Source organism: Schistocerca americana, chromosome 2, assembly GCF_021461395.2.
Source record: "Schistocerca americana isolate TAMUIC-IGC-003095 chromosome 2, iqSchAmer2.1, whole genome shotgun sequence".
NCBI lineage: Eukaryota > Metazoa > Arthropoda > Insecta > Orthoptera > Acrididae > Schistocerca > Schistocerca americana.
In genome coordinates, this window is record NC_060120.1 from 572,452,005 (window position 1) to 572,471,674 (window position 19,670).

Consider the following 19,670-nt stretch of genomic DNA (forward strand, 5'->3'; position numbering starts at 1 on the left):
TTTGGGTCATTTATTTCTTCACCATTTTCTTTTAATGTTATGTTGCTTTGTTCATAGGAATTCTGTTTCCCACTTTCTTTATCCATTATTTTCCAGGCAGTCTTACTGATAGTCTTACTGATACAGCTAGAGTTCCTTATTTCAGAGGTATATTTCTGTGCTTTTAGGTTAGTCAAGGACTCTGTATGTTTTTCTGAGCAGTTTATATTTGGTTGAGAAATATTGTAGTTTAGTATCTCTAAAAAGTATATAGCAATCTTTCATTTTCTCCTTCAGTTCAATAATTTCAGAATGGTGATTCTTGGCTTTATGGTTTACATCTTTATTTACTTTTTTAACTAAAGGACAGGTTTCATTTAAAGTGTTACTGAATAACTTATAGAAATATTCCCATTTTTCATTCACTTCAGTTGCATTGTACACTGGTTCCCATTTTTCATTCCCTAGTGCCATCTTAAGTTTAGAATAATTAAATTTTCTTTTGTATATAAGTGTATCACTTTCAGTTACATCTATATGCTCTACATCAATTTCCATAGTAAGGGCTCTGTGATCACAAATGTAGTTTTCTAAGGTGTTTACATTTACTTTCTGTTTTCCTACATTTGTGAGAACATGGTCAATGCATGTCTTCGTATTTGCAGTGACTCTTGTAGGTTCTGAGTTCATTTGTTTAAATTTATAACACTGTAATACATTCATATAGTGCAAATAGTTAACACTATTATTTAATGAGTCTATGTTAATGACTCCAACAAGCAACAAGTGGTTTTTATACACTGCTGTCCCCTCCAGCAAGTCCTCTAGGCAATTTAGAAACTCTTCTGTGTTACTTCCAGGTGACCTATACAGTGCTGCTATAATAAGACTGTTGTTTCCATACTTCAGCTTTACTGCTACAACCTATCCATTTAACTTTTTCACATTTTACATCATTTCTACTGTAAATGCCTACCCCACCACTTTTGCGTGTCTTTCTGCAGTACAAGTTCTAAAGGTGGCAGGGGTAAAATACAGGGAGCGAAAGGCTATTTACAATTTGTACAGAAACCAGATGGCAGTTATAAGAGTTGAGGGACATGAAAGGGAAGCAGTGGTTGGGAAGGGAGTAAGACAGGGTTGTAGCCTCTCCCCGATGTTGTTCAATCTGTATATTGAGAAAGCAGTAAAGGAAACAAAAGAAAAATTCGGAGTAGGTATTAAAATTCATGGAGAAGAAATAAAAACTTTGAGGTTCGCCGATGACATTGTAATTCTGTCAGAGACAGCAAAGGACTTGGAAGAGAAGTTAAATGGAATGGACAGTGTCTTGAAAGAAGGATATAAGATGAACATCAACAAAAGCAAAACGAGGATAATGGAATGTAGTCAAATTAAGTCGGGTGATGCTGAGGGAATTAGATTAGGAAATGAGACACTTTAAAGTAGTAAAGGAGTTTTGCTATTTGGGGAGCAAAATAACTGATGATGGTCGAAGTAGAGAGGATATAAAATGTAGACTGGTAATGGCAAGGAAAGTGTTTCTGAAGAAGAGAAATTTGTTAACATCGAGTATAGATTTAAGTGTCAGGAAGTCATTTCTGAAAGTATTTGTATGGAGTGTAGCCATATATGGAAGTGAAACCTGGACGAGAAATAGTTTGGACAAGAAGAGAATAGAAGCTTTCGAAATGTGGTGCTACAGAAGAATGCTGAAGATTAGATGGGTAGATCACATAACTAATGAGGAAGTATTGAATAGGATTGGGGAGAAGAGAAGTTTGTGGCACAACTTGACCAGAAGAAGGGATCGGTTGGTAGGACATGTTCTGAGGCATCAAGGGATCACCAATGTAGTATCGGAGGGCAGCGTGGAGGGTAAAAATCGTAGAGGGAGACCAAGAGATGAATACATTAAACAAATTCAGAAGGATGTAGGTTGCAGTAGGTACTGGGAGATGAAAAAGCTTGCACAGGATAGAGTAGCATGGAGAGCTGCATCAAACCAGTCTCAGGACTGAAGACCACACCACCAAGTTTATAAGTTTGTAATTCTTCCTTGCATCCCAATCCTTTCGCTAGGAAGAGGTGTGGCTTAGTTTCATTTAGGTAAACACTCAGCTGCTCTGTTTTATTAGTTACATACTGGACATTCTGATATACAAGGGTTAATTTATTTTGCTTTCCTCTAAAAAAAAAAAAATCATTGTCTACTTTGTGACTGAGAATTCTGTTTAAATCGTCTTTTTCTTTGATAATTTTCCATATTTTGTCACACAAGAATTTTTTGCCTTCAAAATTTAGGTGCATACCATGTGTGGTATGTAGGCTTCTTTTCAGTTTGCCTATATCTAATATTTTACATTTGCCAAAATGAGCACACATTTGTTTCGTTTTAATGTTTGTTTTTCGAATCAACTTATTTGCACACGAATGTACCTGTGAGGCAGCGTTGTAAGAATGGTGTTTCGTGATTTATTTGCTTCTTGGAAGTTTTCCAGGCTTGCTAGGCAATTTCGTTCTTCATTTCTCGTGATGTCATTGGCACCAGCTATACACACTACATATTCATTCTCTTCCCTGCAGGTCGACATCAACAACATATTTCGTACTTGCACCTGGTTTCACTATTCCTATTGCTTGGATATCTTTGTTATTGTCCTGTAAAACACTTGCCAAATATCTGCCGTGGCTGTCTGTTAACAAGAGAACGTTGTACCTTTTTTTCGACGGTTTGACAATCGTATTTTTTACCCTTCTTTTGTTTGTTTCTCCACTGCATAGTTTACGAAATTCGTTTTCGCCACATTTCACACTTTCACATTTATCGCTATTGGTTTCTGGTAAGAGCTGAGGTGCAGGTAGGGCAAATCTAACTGTTTTGCGTGAGTTTTCACTTTTTTTGCTGTGAAGATTTTTAACGTTTTCCATAGACACACTCGAATTTACCTCATGTTTCGATCCAGTCACTTGACTACAGTTTTCGGAATAAAGGATATTAAAATTGTTTTCACACTCGAAACTTGGTTTACTCACTGTAGGTGACATTTTTTTGCCTTGTGCTTTACATTTGCCATTCACTGTCTTCCATTCCATCAACTTATAGGAACTAATTTTTGGCAGTACACCCATGCTTTGTTTCGACCTAAGGTCCATATTTTCATGCCTTAGGCTGTCATTTTCTCTTCTTAATCCTAAGATTACTGATTGTAAACTTGAAATACGTTCACTATACATTTTAAGTTCATCTTTGGACTTCACACAAGCTATCTCTTTAACTACATCGCTGTAATTTAGCTTAGCAGTAACATCATGTACACCTATACTTGCCACCATCTTGTACCATCACATATTCATGACCATTCAGTATCATATTGACATTTCCCATATTTCCACAACAAGCTGGGAACAACAGAGTAGGTACTGGTCGTTTTGTGTGTATAATACACCATGTCATGTGTCCACATACCATACACCTACATTCTTTGAATGTAAAGAAACCTGCGGCGAAAGTTTTTTCTTCCTCAGATTTACTCATCTTTTTCTTTAGTATGCAGCAGTGTGGCCATTTGTGTTACAATTGAAACACCCAGATCCCTTATTTCCTTTTGCTGTGTTTAGCTTGTGCACTTGTTTTCCTGGAAAAGGTCCTTTGCTGGTGAAGAGTGCTGAACACCCTGGGCATTTTATTTATTGTAAAAGCTTTGTTTTTATTAGATCTATTTAAATTATTATTCCTGAGCTTTCTGTCCCCATTGCTATTGGCTTGTACATTTCAGGCAAGCTGGCCAACATGAGAGTTTCATGCCACTCATCATTGACTTCCAATTTAATATTTCTTATAATAATTTGAGTGGTTGACATGATATTGTTCACATAGTTTTCAAAACTTCTAGACAATTCTGTAGTGATAAGGGGATGGTTCAGTAATGCCATGTATCGTTTTAATGAACAGCTATCATCGAAAACTTACTCCAGTTTCTCTCAAACCTCCTTAGCTTTAGGTGCATGTTGTATATGCACATAATTGATTGGATGTAATAATGAAATTGACTGCATCCTTGACTTCTTTCTTTGAATTAGTATTGGTACTGCATACACAGTCCCAAAGTTCATCATGCTCTAGATGCTCTTGTACTGAGAACTTCCAATTCGCATAATTATCACATTTGGTGAGTTTCTCGATATGGAATTGATTTTGGTTGAAACTTGACATCATCTTGTGTTAAATACAGGAAGAACAAAGAACAGCAGACCTTGTGCACAATAGCTAAAATTACATTGTCTGCACCAACTCAAAACACAACAAATAAATGAATTTTCACTAAGTTTTTAATCACTTGTTGCATCAGTAAGTGCAGCTCGTGCTCTACTAACATGAAGTAAATGTATGTGGTTCTCAACTCAGCTTTTTAAGATAATGACAAAAAATGTAACTTTATATACTCTGAAGATATAACATACACATGGCACAACCTCACAGTCAATGAATATTTATGTAAAGTCCATAATTTTTTGAGAGACTGTGTGAACATGACATTGTTTGCATTCTGCCTGATGTACTTAATGAAATGACAGTTATCATATTTTGTTATTTCACTGTGGCATTCTTTTTTCTGAAACTAGAAAATTGTGTACCTTGTGGAATCCACTCTTCTTATCAGCATGTTACATTTAGTTTTAAATGCAGTTAAATTAAACTGAAACCATCTGTCCCGAAGAGTACCTAAGTAAGAACTTTTTATGATTTATAAACTCTCATCTTAGACCATTGCAATTCTCGTACTAACATATGTCGGTCACAGTGACATATGAAATAGGTAAATGCTTCATTGGGTCAATATGATCTATTCCCACATACTTGTTATCTATTTTGAGTCACACTCCATGACCTTGCAGTACCAAATTATGTATTACCTGTGGATCGAAAAAGATTAAGAAAAAACATCTCACTTCTGTCAGCTAGGATTCTTACTAAAAATTAATTCAATGCCATTGTTGAATGGAAATGCTGTCAGCAACAAAATTGTTCTCCATAATATGTGAAACTGCTCTGCACCAACGTGAAGCCCCCCTGGATTTGACCAACCTTGGGCAATTTGGATCACTCTGAATTGCCTCTATAAGGGCCATGGGAGGTGTGCAGACACTCTCCACAAGTGGGGCAAAACTTCATCACTATTTTGTGCCTGTGGTACTGAATGACACAACTGTGCATGTGGTATCAACATGTTCCACACATGCATAGAGAGATCCTTTCGAAGTTTTGCTGGTAGTGATGAGTAGTATAATAAACTACATAAAAGACCTTGATATTCATGTATAGCTATTGTCATTTGTATTGTATTATGCTTTAGAGCTGTAATGTTGATTTGTAGTAGTTTAGCAATCTTTACAATTTATGTATAGTTATTCTTGCAATTAAGACTTTTAATGTGTGTTATAAGAAAATGTGTATATTTTCTGTAAACATAGCCACTCACTTTTATTCTAGGTGTTTCTTAGAACCTCTTGGTAGCCTGAAATAAGATTTAGAGAGAATTTATGTGTGTATGGTTGAAGATGATAGTTATTTATATTCATATGCAGAACTATGCTGCAAATGTAACGTGTTGAAGCACTTGTTAAATTTTTGTAATTCAATTTACTTACAAAGCTCAATTAAAACTGAGTAAAAATTGTTTTTAGATGTATAAATTCTGCTCTCTATCAATATGATTTAGCTGTAAAACTGCATTTGTGTACATATGTTTGCAGATCAACAGATATAAAGACTAGAGAAGCAAGAGTCACTGAAGGTACAGTCCTGTGTAACATACAGTTGTGCCATCAGGTTCGCAGTTGATATATTATTTGACAAAAGGCAAAACATTAATTTGAAACAGTATATGTTAACTCATCCATTACTTACAGAGTTACATTTCCCAAAATAGAAGTTGTTGTTGTATAATCTTCCTTTATTTGTTATCAAAATATAAACATGTACTTTCAGTGAGATGATTGAAAATGGGAATGGAGCAACTAGTGACACAGATCTGAATAGTTATGAGCATTATGGAATTTGATACTTAACTACTGCAGTGTGGGTTTACAAAAACTGATTTACCATGTCCACATGTTTCACTTGGCAAGAGTGTGTGCTATTCCATTCTGCTTTGTTTTAACCATTTTATTGAAACTCCACATTCACAGTTAAGTGATACATAATAGACCGTGCGACAACACAGCTACTTCTGTTTTGAGAGGTATACTTTTTGTTAGTATTGCATATATATGATTTTAAATTTTTAGGAAAATCTTGAGTAGATCTCAGGTATTCATCAGGGTGTTGTTGTCTAAAAGACGTGATATTTCAGCAAGCCAACTTATTTTCATCTTCAGGTGCTCCTGGTGACTGGGTGTTGCTGGGTGCTGCTTTTACATCTTCCCCACTCCTGCCACCCCCTCCAGCCAGTGCCTTGTGGAATGGACCTGATGCCATGATGGGGGAAGCACTGTGTCAGGTGTCGATTCAGGGGCTTTATTAGCACTATGGCTGGCACTGGATACGAATCTCTGCTGGCAAGATGACCATGCTTTTTCATCCCCCCTCAGCTGCGACAGGAGCCAACCTCTGCATAGATTCCTGCTGTGTCCTGGTCATGCTCCAGCCTGCGTTCCAGGCCTTGCTTACTTGAAAATTGGTGTCCTTATCTATTAGCCTGTCATGCAGTTGGATCTCTTCAGCTTCTTTGACAATGCAATCCTAGGAGGTGTTGGATTGTTGCAACAACTTGGCAGCACCCAGCACGTGTCACCCAGTCATCCAGAATGCCTAAAGATGGTAAAAAGTTGGCTTGCCGAAATATCACACCTTTGAGATGATGGCATCTGGCTGAATACCCTAGAACTATTAAAGATTTTGCTACACAAGAGAACTTGAAATCGCAGCTCTTGTACTTCTATGGGGAGGTGATGCACAGCAAAATTAAGAAGCTTGACTAGCTTCAGAACAGGAAGGAGCACCTTTTGGCCTCACATAGGTTTCTGCTGAGGTGCCGAGAGAACCGAATCGTACCACCTTACGTGAGGGTCCTTCATCACATCAGAACTCCAGCCACGACCTGGATCATGAGAAGAGCCAGCCTGTCCCCAGTTAGGGAGAGGATCCAGTACACCCGATGCAGACTCAGCGACACCTCAAGAGAACACTTCTCGTTCCACCTGCAGTTGATGTTGATGCTCTCCCCTGGCTCATGGGGGTGAATAGATGCAGATAGCTGATCTCAAGCCAAGGCATGGCAATCAGCCACCTGCAGACAAACTGCTAAGTATGAACACCGTACGGCTAAACCACTGCAAGAAGAACCTCGGAGAACTGTCATTAACCATACAGAGAAAATAATTGACAATATTACCTTTTCTGTGTTAGGAAAGGGGCTAAATTTCGCACCAGCATCAATGGCCATACCAACAGCAGAATTTATCAGTGTTATGGAACAGGTTGCTCTTGCACTTACATGGAATGTGCAAAGGAAATGAAATTTGAAACATGCTGTACACTTACCAGGGCAGCTCTGCCAAAGCTGAATGTCTCTTAGGAAGAGAGAAAAGCACTTAAACAAGTGGCTATGAGATGATTCTGAGACAGTCATCCAGCCAGCAGACAAAGGTGCTTCTACCACATCACGTACACAAACAAAAATTGGATGACCTATTAGAGGACAATACATACAGGAAAGTTGAGGACAATCCTATCAACTGAATGAAGAGGAAGACCATCAAACACCTCCAACATACATTCCCAGTCGAAAAGACAGTGAGGACACATCAGTCATGAGCAGCTGTGTCACCTACACTTTACGAACTACCTAATCTACACAAGCAAGAAATGCCTCTTTGTCCAAGTTAGCATTATTGGCACACCAACATATGAATTAGCGAAACGTCTGACAGCGATGCTCAGCCGTCTTGTGGGCAAATGACAGTATCATATACAAAGTTTGGTGCATTTCATTCAGCAGCTCCAGAATTGTTTGACTTGTTCAAGAAGACCTCATGGGAAGCTTTGACATAGTATCTCTTTTTCACAAGGATCCCACTAAGAGATGCCCTAAACCTCATAGGAAAAAGTTTGTGCCAGTACTAACCAAGTGGTTTGAATTTGTGCTTACATCAACCTACCTTCTGTTCGATGCAAATTATTACGAACAAACAAATGGAGCAGGGATGGGCTGTCCACTATCACCAATGATGGCCAATATGTTTATGGAGGCATTTGAAGAAGAAACCGGAATTGACCATCTACAAGCCCTCGTGCTTTTTTCAGTATGTAGATGATACAATAGTAATCTGGCCACAAGGACGATGCACCTATGAGACTCAACAACACCTGAATTTGCTGCACCAGAACATCAAATTCATGATGGAGTTAGTGGGCAACCACCAACTTCTATTTGTGGATGTGGTCATCAAATGAAGACCAGATGGCACACTAGAACACAGTGTCTACTGTAAACAGACACACAATGATTTGTAGTTGCATGCTTACAGCTGTAATGTCCCTCGACAATGACAGAGTCCTAAGCACACTAGCGCAAAGAGCGTGCTAGATCTCGGGCCATAAAAGTCTAGCAGATACATTGTAGCACTTACAGGCCATGTTCCGTACAAATGCTTACAGTAGTCACCAGATACAATGTGGTTGAAAACCAAAGAAGCCAGACCACATCCTCTCATGATAAAGCAGTTGCAACGGCAAATATCTCATAATTCGGGAAGACATGATATTCAAATTGGGATACTTCTTGTTAGTGGATAAATGACCAGTTCTTCATTACTGTATTGTCACTGTAAGAATGCTGCAGAAAAACATTGTAAGGAATTTTGAAACTGTAATGTGGGAGGAATTGCCATTCAATTAATTTATGACAAGACAATCATTATTCTCTCCCCCTCCCACCTCTTCTTTCACCAATAGAAGAAATCTCTTTCACATAAATGAACACATGAGAAACTGAAACACAGTAAACGAGTTTGGGTAAGCCTTATAATTTTACCAATTTCTTTCCCATATAGTAGTATCCCCATGAGAAGTATTGTAAGAAGAAACAAACTGGTTGCAGTGAAGAAGACAGTGCTTGTGATGAATATTTCAATATCTTATTGAGTGAAACAATTTAAAACATTTTGCTGAATCATAACATCTGGTGTACTGATTTGCGTATGTGGAGATAATGAGAAATATCTACACCAGATTGTCGCTTAAACAGTTCTGTCATTCTGTCCATCCCGTAGACACTGGCTGGGAGTGTACCAATTAAGAACACTACAGAGAAAGACAGTAGCAAAACGTGCAGTAAGTTGTTTTATAATTGTATTAATTAATTAAATCTTTGATTAAAAACATGTATGTCACCCATGTGAAATGCAGATGTCTCATGATACAAATGTTTAAAGAATAAATACTAAAATTTGTTGCAGGTATGGTTCAATAACACAGGCCTCTACAGTCCGTTTAGGAGTTGGCGATGGTGGTGAAGATGTTTATGTTCCCATGAGTGACATGCTGCCAATGGTGAATCCCAATGATGTGGTAGTTGATGGCTGGGATATATCTTCACTAAATTTGGCTGATGCAATGGCAAGGGCTTGTGTTCTGAATTGGAACTTACAGCAGCAACTATATCCACATATGAAAAACATGAAGCCACGACCTGCTATTTTCTTTGGTGATTTTGTTGCAGATAATCAGGTACCCAATTAAAAAGCTGTTGTGACTTTTTCCTTTTTACCCACTAGTTTCTTTTATTCTTGTAATGCTGTCATTAATTTTGTGTAGAGTCGGGTGGTATTTGTTTTTGTTTCTGTTTAGTGTTAATAAAATAGCTCTAGATTAAGATCTCCATGTAGCCATATGGACTACGCACATGATTACACTGGTCAAAACACAGAACTGCTTATGCAGAAACAAATCTTAGTAGCATATATAAAAAACTATCAGAGTACCACATATTGACATAATGAGAGTTGTTTACCAATTAGAGGACAGACCGTGGTTTGGATGAGGACATTGTGTTATATTTTCTGTGACAACATTGAGTATGTTTAAAATAATAACAGTTTGTTAATTTTGCAGTGTTACATTTATTAATTGACAAATATTAATTTGAGCATTTGTAACCCTCATAAAAACCATCCCCACTGGCAAAGAAGTTCAATAATGCAGTTGTATATACCTCATGCTTCTTTCCAAGCTCGGTCATCTTCGCTGGTCTAGGAATTAATTTTAGACTGTTGTTGCAGGTTTTTATCTCCCTTCCTTTCAGGACAGTATTTTAGGTTGGGTTGCCAGCTCTCTGGCTGACATACCCAGGAGAATGATGTCCCTGAGGGAGAGTGTTAAGTGCACTCTTTTTGTGGATGATTTTTCAATCATCTGTTTGTCTTTCACTCTCAATCTCAAGACAGCTGCAAAAAGACAGGCTTCAATGTTTCGACACACACACACACACACACACACACACACACACACACAGAGAGAGAGAGAGAGAGAGAGAGAGAGAGAGAGAGAGGTGCGTGCGTATAGGTAATGTTTGTAATAGATGCAAACTGGTGCTGGGGAACATCACTCTTAGTTTTGAGGAAACAGTAAAGTTCTTGGACATCATCTTTGATGAGAAACTTGCTGGGTTGGTATATGTGAAGCATCTCCAAGCAAGAGCGTTAAATGCTGTAAACTAAGTGTCAAATGTTGGGAGCTTATAGGTACCCCAGTATTTTACAGAGCCTTTGATAGGTCACATCTTGTACTATGGCTATATTGTTTATGGTTCTGAACAAGCTTCCCATTTAAAAATTTTAGAATCAGCTCACTATAAGGACATGAGATTGGCATTGGAGCATGGGACAAGCTCGGTAAACCCAGCCTCTGTAGAGACAAGGGAACTACCTCTAACCAACCCGTAGAAGTTCTCTTTGGTGCAACATGCATATAATTTCTGGTTAATCCCCCAGTTGACCTTTAATCTTCTTGTCCAACAGTCAGTAGAACAAATGTATTTAAATCACAGAAGAGCAGTATGATAATTTAGAATTAGAATGAAGGACCTGAATGTTTTAACACAGGACTGGAACAAATATGCTCCCCCATTGTTAGTAGTGAGAGCAATACAATTTTTAAATCTGACAAAGTGCAAGGGATCTTGTACACCAAATTTTACTTTTAAGCAAGCATTTTATGTGTGTTTAGAGGTGCAGTGAAATTAATTTGCACTGTTGGGTCTAAGTGAGAAATACTATAGGTTACTTAGTTGTTTTCTATTATTGTGTCTTTAAGAGTAAACTTCTGGACGAATTTTTACAGTCTTTGTTGCAGAGCTCTATCAATCCTAAAGGCACTGGAGCAGTATAGTGAAATTGATGGAATAACTTTCTTGTCTGCCCTGATGCTGTGCAGACCATTCAGCAAATGTACCCAGGAAAGTGGCACAGAACATATGACACACACTTTTCATACTGTAACATCAAGGGAGAGTAGTAGTATTCTGCGGCAAGGGATGCATGCAAGATAAGTAATGTACTGCCTCAAGCTGTTCCCTTGACTGATATTACCTGATTATTGAGGATCAGAGTTACATGTCAGTGGGAGAATATGTGGCTGGATGTACAAAGTAATAAATTAAGGCTGATGAAGCCTACAGTTTTGCCTTGGTGAACATCATTCCAGTAACACAGATGGAAAGAAGTCGCACTGAAGAGGGTCCTGTCCTCTGCTGCACAGGCCACTCCTCTGGCAGGATGGCCCACTAATGTGCTGTCTTTGTGCCATATTACTGTAGGTGCACAACATCTTACTTGAATGCATTTTATGTTCACAATAGGGCAACAGTTTTTATGGTAATGCTATAGCCCATGGTTTTAAAACAATGAGATGATTGTGGAAATGGCTTTAATATTGTGTGTGTTGTCATGACTGCTGCCTAAATTATTGGGTAGGTGTTTTGCTGTATCACAGAGTATCTGGTTCATCCTGTTTTAGTCAGTGATCAAGCCAGCCACGGTTATCTGAATCAGTCTTACAGTTTTAAATGTATGTCCATTTCTCCTTTAGTAAATACTGTTAAATTGAGAACTGCTATCATTTATTTATTTTTTAAGCACTTTCAACATCTGTGTATAGGACTGTTTCCCAGCATATATTTGTTCTCACAGTGATTGACTTCTTTCCTGTTTTTATTAGTATCAGCCATTCACATGTACCAGGCAGTAACATTTAGCACTTTCTTCAGCTAATTCTCATTTTATTTAATATTTTATGTCATGACTGTATATAGCTTTAAGAATGGGAAAGGCACAAATTTGCATACGGAAGTGTACACTTCCATGCGTGATTTTTTATTACACATTTTAGTTTGTTGGTATGTCGTTATTGCCAGGCAGTCTTTAAAGTGTCTAACGTGTGTCCACGGGCCATTGTCCCAGGAAGATTGCTTGCAAGGAAAAACTTTATTTTCCATAAGCATTTAATTGATATTCTGTAGAGGTTCTGATAATCTTGCCATTCATCGACCTGCAATCATCATCATCATCATCATCATCATCATGTGCATGGCACAGGGTACTTTCCATCATAACACATATTAGAGCTTCTTCCCATTCCATTTATACTGAGTTGACAAAAGTCCTAATATTGTGTCGGACCTTCTTTTGCCAGGTGCAGTTCACAACTCGACTTTACATGGACTCAAGTCATTGGAAGTCCCTGCAAAAACATTGAGCCATGCTGCTTGTGTAGCTGTTCATAATTGCAAAAGTGTTGCCAGTGCAAGATTTTGTTTGCAAACTGACCTCTCGATTATGTTCCATAAATGTTTGATCTGATTCATGTCACGTGGTTTGAGTGGCCAAATGATTTGCTCGAAGTGTCCAGAATGGTCTACAAACCAGTGGTGAACAATTGTGGCCCAGTGATATGGTGCATTGTCATCTAAAAATTCCAGTGTTGTTTGAGAAAATGAAGTCCATGAATAACTGCAAATGGTCTTAAGGCAGCCGAAAATAATCATTTCCAGTCAGTGACCCAGTACATTCCATGCAAACACAGCCCGCACCATTATGGAGCCATCACCAGCTTGCACAGTGCCTTGTGAATGACTCAAGTTCACGGCTGCATGAGGTCTGCACCACACTCGATCCGTACCATCAGCTCTTACCAACTGAAATTGGGACTCGTCTGACCAGGCCACAGTTTTCCAGTCCTCTTGCATCCAGTCGATGTGGTCACCAGTGCAGGAGAGGCATTGCAGGCGATCTTGTACTGTAAGCAAAGGCACTTACATTGATTTTCAGTTGTTGTAGCCCATTAATACCAAATTTCACTGCACTGTCCTAACAGATAACTTCGTCACATGTCCCTCATTGATTTCTGTGGTTATTTCACACAATGTTTCTTGTCTGTTAGCACTGACAAGTCAATACAAATGCCACTGCTCTTGGTTATTAAGTGAAGACCATGAGCCATTGCGTTGTCTGTGATGAGAGGAAATAAGTGAAATTTGGTATTCTCAGCACACTGTTAACATTGTGAATCTCGCAATATTGAAGTCCCTAACCATTTCCAAAATTAGAATGTCCCATGTGTCTAGCTCCAACTACCATTCCCAGTTCAAAGCCTGTTAATTCCCATTGTGCAACCATAATCTCGTTGGAAACCGTCACATGAATCACCTGAGTACGGATGACAGCTCTGCGAAAGCGGTACCCTTTCATATCTTGTATACACGATACTATTTGTGTATCGCTATCCCATTATTTCTCTCAACTCAGTCTGCATATGGAACATGATAAGAATTACTGCTTACATGCTTCTATGCATTCTGTAACTGGTCTAATCTTGTCCTTTGCTGCCACTATAGGAGCGAAACATAGGGGTTTGGAGTGCATTCATAGATTCCTCACTTAACATAGGTTCTTGAAACTTTTCAAGTGGGTTTTGATACATGTGTGCCTTCTGTAAGCAAGAACCAATTCCTCATGGATATGTGTGAGTGTAAACTAAGAGTTTGTGGATGGATGGATTTATTTCTTTGTGTAGCATTTATTGAAGAGACAATTTTTTCAGTCATTGTGCTGATTTTCAGGCTGGACGTGCAGATAACGTACTCACTGGGACTAAGTGGGATCAGGTTGAACAGATACGAAAAGATATTCGTGAATTTAAGAAGATGAAGAAACTGGATAAAGTTATAGTTCTGTGGACAGCAAACACTGAAAGATTCTGTGATGTTCTGCCGGGTATTAATGACACAAGTGAAAATTTGATTTCAGCCATACAAAGTAATGCCAGTGAAATATCTCCATCAACACTGTACGCTGTTGCTTCTATATTGGAGGGTGTAAGTAGTAATACATATTACCTTAAAAACAAAGGCAGGTAATGGCAATAAACTATTTAAGTAAGGTTGTGCAATTAATGTCTTGGTTGTAGAAATCAATGTTATTTATATCCAAGCTGTAGGAGAAACAGGACTAATATTAATCATCAGTATAGTTAAATAGTTAAACATAAAGAAATTGAAGATGACTGGAGTATTTCCTCCTGCTCCAACATTTTTTAAAATTAGTACTGAGAGAGAGAGAGAGAGAGAGAGAGAGAGAGAGAGAGAGAGAGAGAGAGAGAGAGAGAGAGAGTAATTGAGAACTTCTACAAGTCATATCTATGATAAACACACATGGCGTTACGTACAGTATCGGAAATAAAGGTTTAATCTTTGAAAAATGCTGATAAAATGGAAGCATATGTTCATTGTTTTAGGATAGATATGTTGCAAGTTAAATTGGAAATGCATGTCGTTAAGTCTGTTTGATTTGTTTTCAATTATAAATCACTGTGTGGGATAATAAAATAGTAAACTACTTAGAAGTACATTTCGAACTTGTGTAAGTTGTTTATTAATTTATTAAAGTTTGGTACTGAAAATATGGCATGTAGTTCACAGCCTGATGCAGTCTTTTTCATTTGATGGCACTTTTGTGTCTTGTGCATCAGTTCCACTGCTTTGTAATTTATACAGTTTCTCAGTTGGTCTTTAAGAATCAGATTGAACCCTTTCTATATCTTTCCACTAAAGAAAAATGTGAGACGGCCACAGGACTCAAACCTGGAACCTCCCCATGATAGGCGCTGATGTTAACCACTAGATTAATCACAGAAGGGGTCACTTCAGTGGTTGAGTGAATAAAATGTATAATGCTAGGAATTCAGTTTAAGGAACATCTTTTATTGCTAAAATATTTACAGCTTGTAATTTACCTGTGCCTGCTACTTCAGCACTCATAGTTCTGCTGAAAGAAGTATATTTAAAATATGCATCTATTTTTTAGTTAGCATTTTTTTGTATTTATCACTTAGTAACTGCAGTACTATCTATTTTAATACATGAGTTACTCCAGGTGGGCAAAATATAGAAACACCAAGAACACAACACATTACTATGCCTAATACAGAGTAGGAATCCCGTTGGCATTCAAGACACCTTCCAGTCATCTCAGAGTGGTAAATCCACGTCCTGTATGGTTTTCAAGGGAGTCTTTGTCTTCCTGCAAAATTGTGACAAGTTCATATAATGATGATGAAGGTGGATAGTAGTCACATACCCTTCTCTCCAAAGTAGACCACAAAGAGTCAGTAATATTCTGACCTTGTGACTGTGGTGGCCAAGAAAGAATGCTTTCCTATTATTGGCATTTGTATAACTGATGACAAGGTTTTTTTGCAGTTCCAGCTCATCCTGCAATTTCCTGCGTATGGAGCTCCCTTCATGTTTTTTTGGTGCTTACAGAATTCGTGAGTGCGATATTCAGTTTTCCAGTGAATTTTGTAGCTGTCGTCTCCTTAGTCTCCTTATTTTTCATCACAATCCTCTTCAATGATTGTCTGTCACCATCACTCAACACACACATTTGTCTGCGTTATGACTTAACAGATGATAATATCCCACTTTCCTGTATGTTGTATAGATCTTTGGTTCAGTGCTTCTTGGAACACCTAACACTCCAACTGCGGAAAAAGAGCTCACCATACAAGCACCAATAATTTGCCCACTTTCGACTGTACTGAGCTCTGACATAATGCAGTCACGACTACATAGAACACTATTGTGACCACGACTGAAACTTTCAATGTATTGAAGACATTGCACAGGTGCTATTGATGGTCAAATGCAATAGCATAACCTGCAAGCTTGGCTGGCACCTGCGTTTATGTTCAAGCATGCTTTTCTTGCATCGTTTCCATATTGTTGTTCAAATTTGGTATATCTTTTGAAAATTATGTCTCCATTATAATTTCTTAGAAATGGTTCTAAACCATCAAAGTTTTGAGATACTGGGTGAGAAAAAAATGCAAGGCATTACAAAAAAGAAGACATTGTAATCTGGCACAGTATGTGTAATTTTTGGAATAATCATTTGGGTTTCCTCAAAATTATCCCTTCAGGCTTCTCTTTAGTTAGCTTCGTTCTTCTGGAAACATTTTTACTCAATTGCCTTGAATGCTTGCTCATCTAGTTAAAACTTGGTCTGTTATTCCCTGTGGTGCCACTAAGATTCCTTTATATTTTAAGTTCTTTTGTGGCTTTTCTGTAAGGTTGTCCTCTATGCTTGGGATTGTCACAGCAAGAGCTACAGGTTTATTGATTTTTGTAATTTCTGAGCTTAATATTAACCAACTTAGACCGTTTAATTACTTCTGTTCTTCTTCTTCTTCTTCTTCATTGTCGCCTATTCTTCCAGTACCCTGTCTCCTCAATCCTTGTTGTCTTTTCCTTTGAAATTTAATACTTTATTCTTAAGTTTCTTTGTTACGTCTGATTCTTTGATGTCATTTATTTTTAGCTCTTCTCTCATTCTTGCAATTGGTGCTTCTGTCAATTGTACAATATTTGTAATAGTTTTAGATATTGTCTATCCAAAATTTGTGATGAATAGCTAATATGTTTGTTACTAGAGATGTTAAAACTTAAACAGCTTGCTCTCTGTGTACATTACGATGAAATTTAGCAACAGTTACATAGTCAATATAATTCATTAAAATGATTAGCTCAGTGCCTGTGTGAATTTGTATGACTGTTAATCCAAAGATTTGATGTTCAGTTCATGCTTGCTCTAAGGAATTTTTTTTTAACCACTGATTGCTGCATTCCCTTGTGGCTACAATTTATATGTGTGAAAATGCAAAGTTGCACAGTGCTTTGGAAGCCTGTTAGAACCATAGGTCCTCCCCATAACTGCTTGGGTCAGTTAATTGACACAACCGTGGGGAAGCCAGGGCATATCATTCTCAGTGGGACCACACCTGGTAAGGCACTTCGGCTTTCAAACTACTTGTTCAATTGACGTCCACTATTTATTTACATGAGACTCAAGTGAAATGACAAATATGGAAAGTATGGCACTTAAAAGTATAATTATCAAAGATACTAATTCAACCACTCCCTCAGGTTGAGTTTGTGTTGTATGTTGTGTTAGCATACTTTTAGGTGTAGCTTTAAATAGTGTAATTCATAAATAATTTTAATGGGAATGATTTTGCTTGGCAGAGTCCATACTTAAATGGATCTCCACAAAACACATTTGTTCCTGGCTGCATTCAGCTAGCTGAGCAACACAATGTGTTGATTGGTGGAGATGACTTCAAATCTGGCCAGACAAAACTGAAATCAGTGTTAGTGGATTTTTTGGTGACTGCTGGGATTAAGCCTGTTTCTATAGTGAGTTACAATCATCTTGGAAATAATGATGGTTGTAATCTGTCGGCACCCCAACAGTTTCGGTCCAAGGAGGTATGCATTCCAACCTACCAAATATTTGTTTAGCTATCTTTGTGCATATTAGTTGCACAGTCTACAAATCATATTGGTAGTGTTTACAGTAGAGACTATAAAATGAGGAATACCAATTTTTCTGGAATGATAGTTTGTATTATAATTTAATATAGACATATTATATGTGATATTTCTTCAGTCAATGCAGTTGATTTACATGCATATGTAATATAACATATTGTTGTTGTGTTTAAAAGTTAAAATGTTTCACATGTATTACAATGAGGGAACATTCATATGTAAATGGGATATTAAAAACCAGTGTAGAAAGAGTATTTCTGAAGTGTTGTCATGTGTGTGAGTTGCGTTTGTGTGTGTGTGTGTGTGTGTGTGTGTGTGTGTGTGTGTGTGTGTGTGTGACCCTTGGGTGTTAAAAGCTCTTTTTGTGACTCAGCATCTCCGCTATATGATGAATAGCAATTATATTTTTTATATTATTGTTACAGTCCATCCTGGATTTTCCATTCTGTATGTGCATTGTAGTTTAAATTGTGTAAGAGTTTGAGTTCATAGAAAAAGTTTAGACATCTTTAGTTTCTAACAATTTCTTACTCTATATGATCTTCATTTCATATTTCAGATTTCTAAAAGCAGTGTTGTAGATGACATGGTGGAGTCAAACAGAATATTATACAAACCAGAAGAAAAACCGGATCACTGTGTTGTAATAAAATATGTGCCTTATGTAGGTGAGTATTACATGTAGAGTGTGTGTGTGTGTGTGTGTGTGTGTGTGTGTGTGTGTGTGTGTGTGTGTGTGGAGGGGGGGGGGGGGGGGGGGTGTGCACGTGCGCGCGCTTGTTCATGTGATTTTGAGGGCCGTGAACTTGGAGAGCAGGGGGTGGTTTACAACAGGTGGCATTTTCTGAGTCATTACTGTGAACGTAGAAAATCATGTGCGTATTCAACTGTGAGGATTCTGACAGTCTTCTTGAGTTTGTAACATGTCTAGTCAGCTCATCTCTGTACCTTGGTGATGATGTAGCTGTTGTCTGCACTGTTGCCTTTGAATGGGAACATAGCATCCATACTCCTCTTCAGTCAATACATATACAGTAATTATTTTGAACAGTGGGATTTCTATATTATTCAGAATGTTGGAGCATTTGTAACTTCTAAGTACATAGTTTTCTAGTTGTGAGCTTTGGCATAGCTAAGATTTTCTGTGTAACACAGAGGGAGCTGCGTTTTCCTTCAGCAGCTCATTTGAAAGATGTTGTCATTAAAGGGAGGAATGACTACTTGACACCATATTTACTTGTTTCATCCAATGGCTGTGTGGGGTAGCTGTGCGGTCTAAGGCGCGTTGCCATGGTTCGTGCGACTCCCCCCACGCTTTTCATCCAACCGTTAGTGTGCATTTTAAGCAACATGTGCACATCTTGTATGTAACGTTCAGATGTGATGCAGTGTAGTTCCAGAAAACAAAACATGTATGTGTGATGTAAATATTCTGCTTAAAATAAGTTTGTTTGCGCTATTAACGATGTAGGAAATAATTGCTATTTACCATAAACATGGCTTGTTAAGTTGCAGATAGGCGCAATTAAGACACTTACACAGAGTTTTTGGCCATGGCCTTCATCATCTAAAGAGAAATACACACCATTCATACACACACGCAAGCACACCTCATGCACACAACTGCCAACCTGAGTATCTAGGTCCGGCTTCCGGCCTGAGCTGCCGGTGTTGGCAGTCAAGTGTGTGTGAAGTGTGCTTGTTTGTGCATATGAATGATGTGTGTGTTTCTATTTTTCTGATGAAGGATGTGGCCAAAATCTTTGAGCAAGTGTCTTTTAATTGTGCCTGTCTGCAACTTATTGT

At 38.0% G+C, this 19,670-nt stretch overlaps 1 protein-coding gene across 1 annotated transcript in view; it reads left to right on the forward strand.

The window, feature by feature from the left end:
- Positions 1-19,670, forward strand: part of LOC124596056 (inositol-3-phosphate synthase 1-A) — a 69,590-nt gene that overhangs the window by 34,452 nt on the left and 15,468 nt on the right. The window contains exons 4-7 of the mRNA XM_047135031.1: positions 9,442-9,712; positions 14,100-14,354; positions 17,559-17,801; positions 18,424-18,532. Coding sequence (XP_046990987.1) covers positions 9,442-9,712; positions 14,100-14,354; positions 17,559-17,801; positions 18,424-18,532 — 878 coding nt within the window. The remainder of the gene's footprint in view (positions 1-9,441; positions 9,713-14,099; positions 14,355-17,558; positions 17,802-18,423; positions 18,533-19,670) is intronic.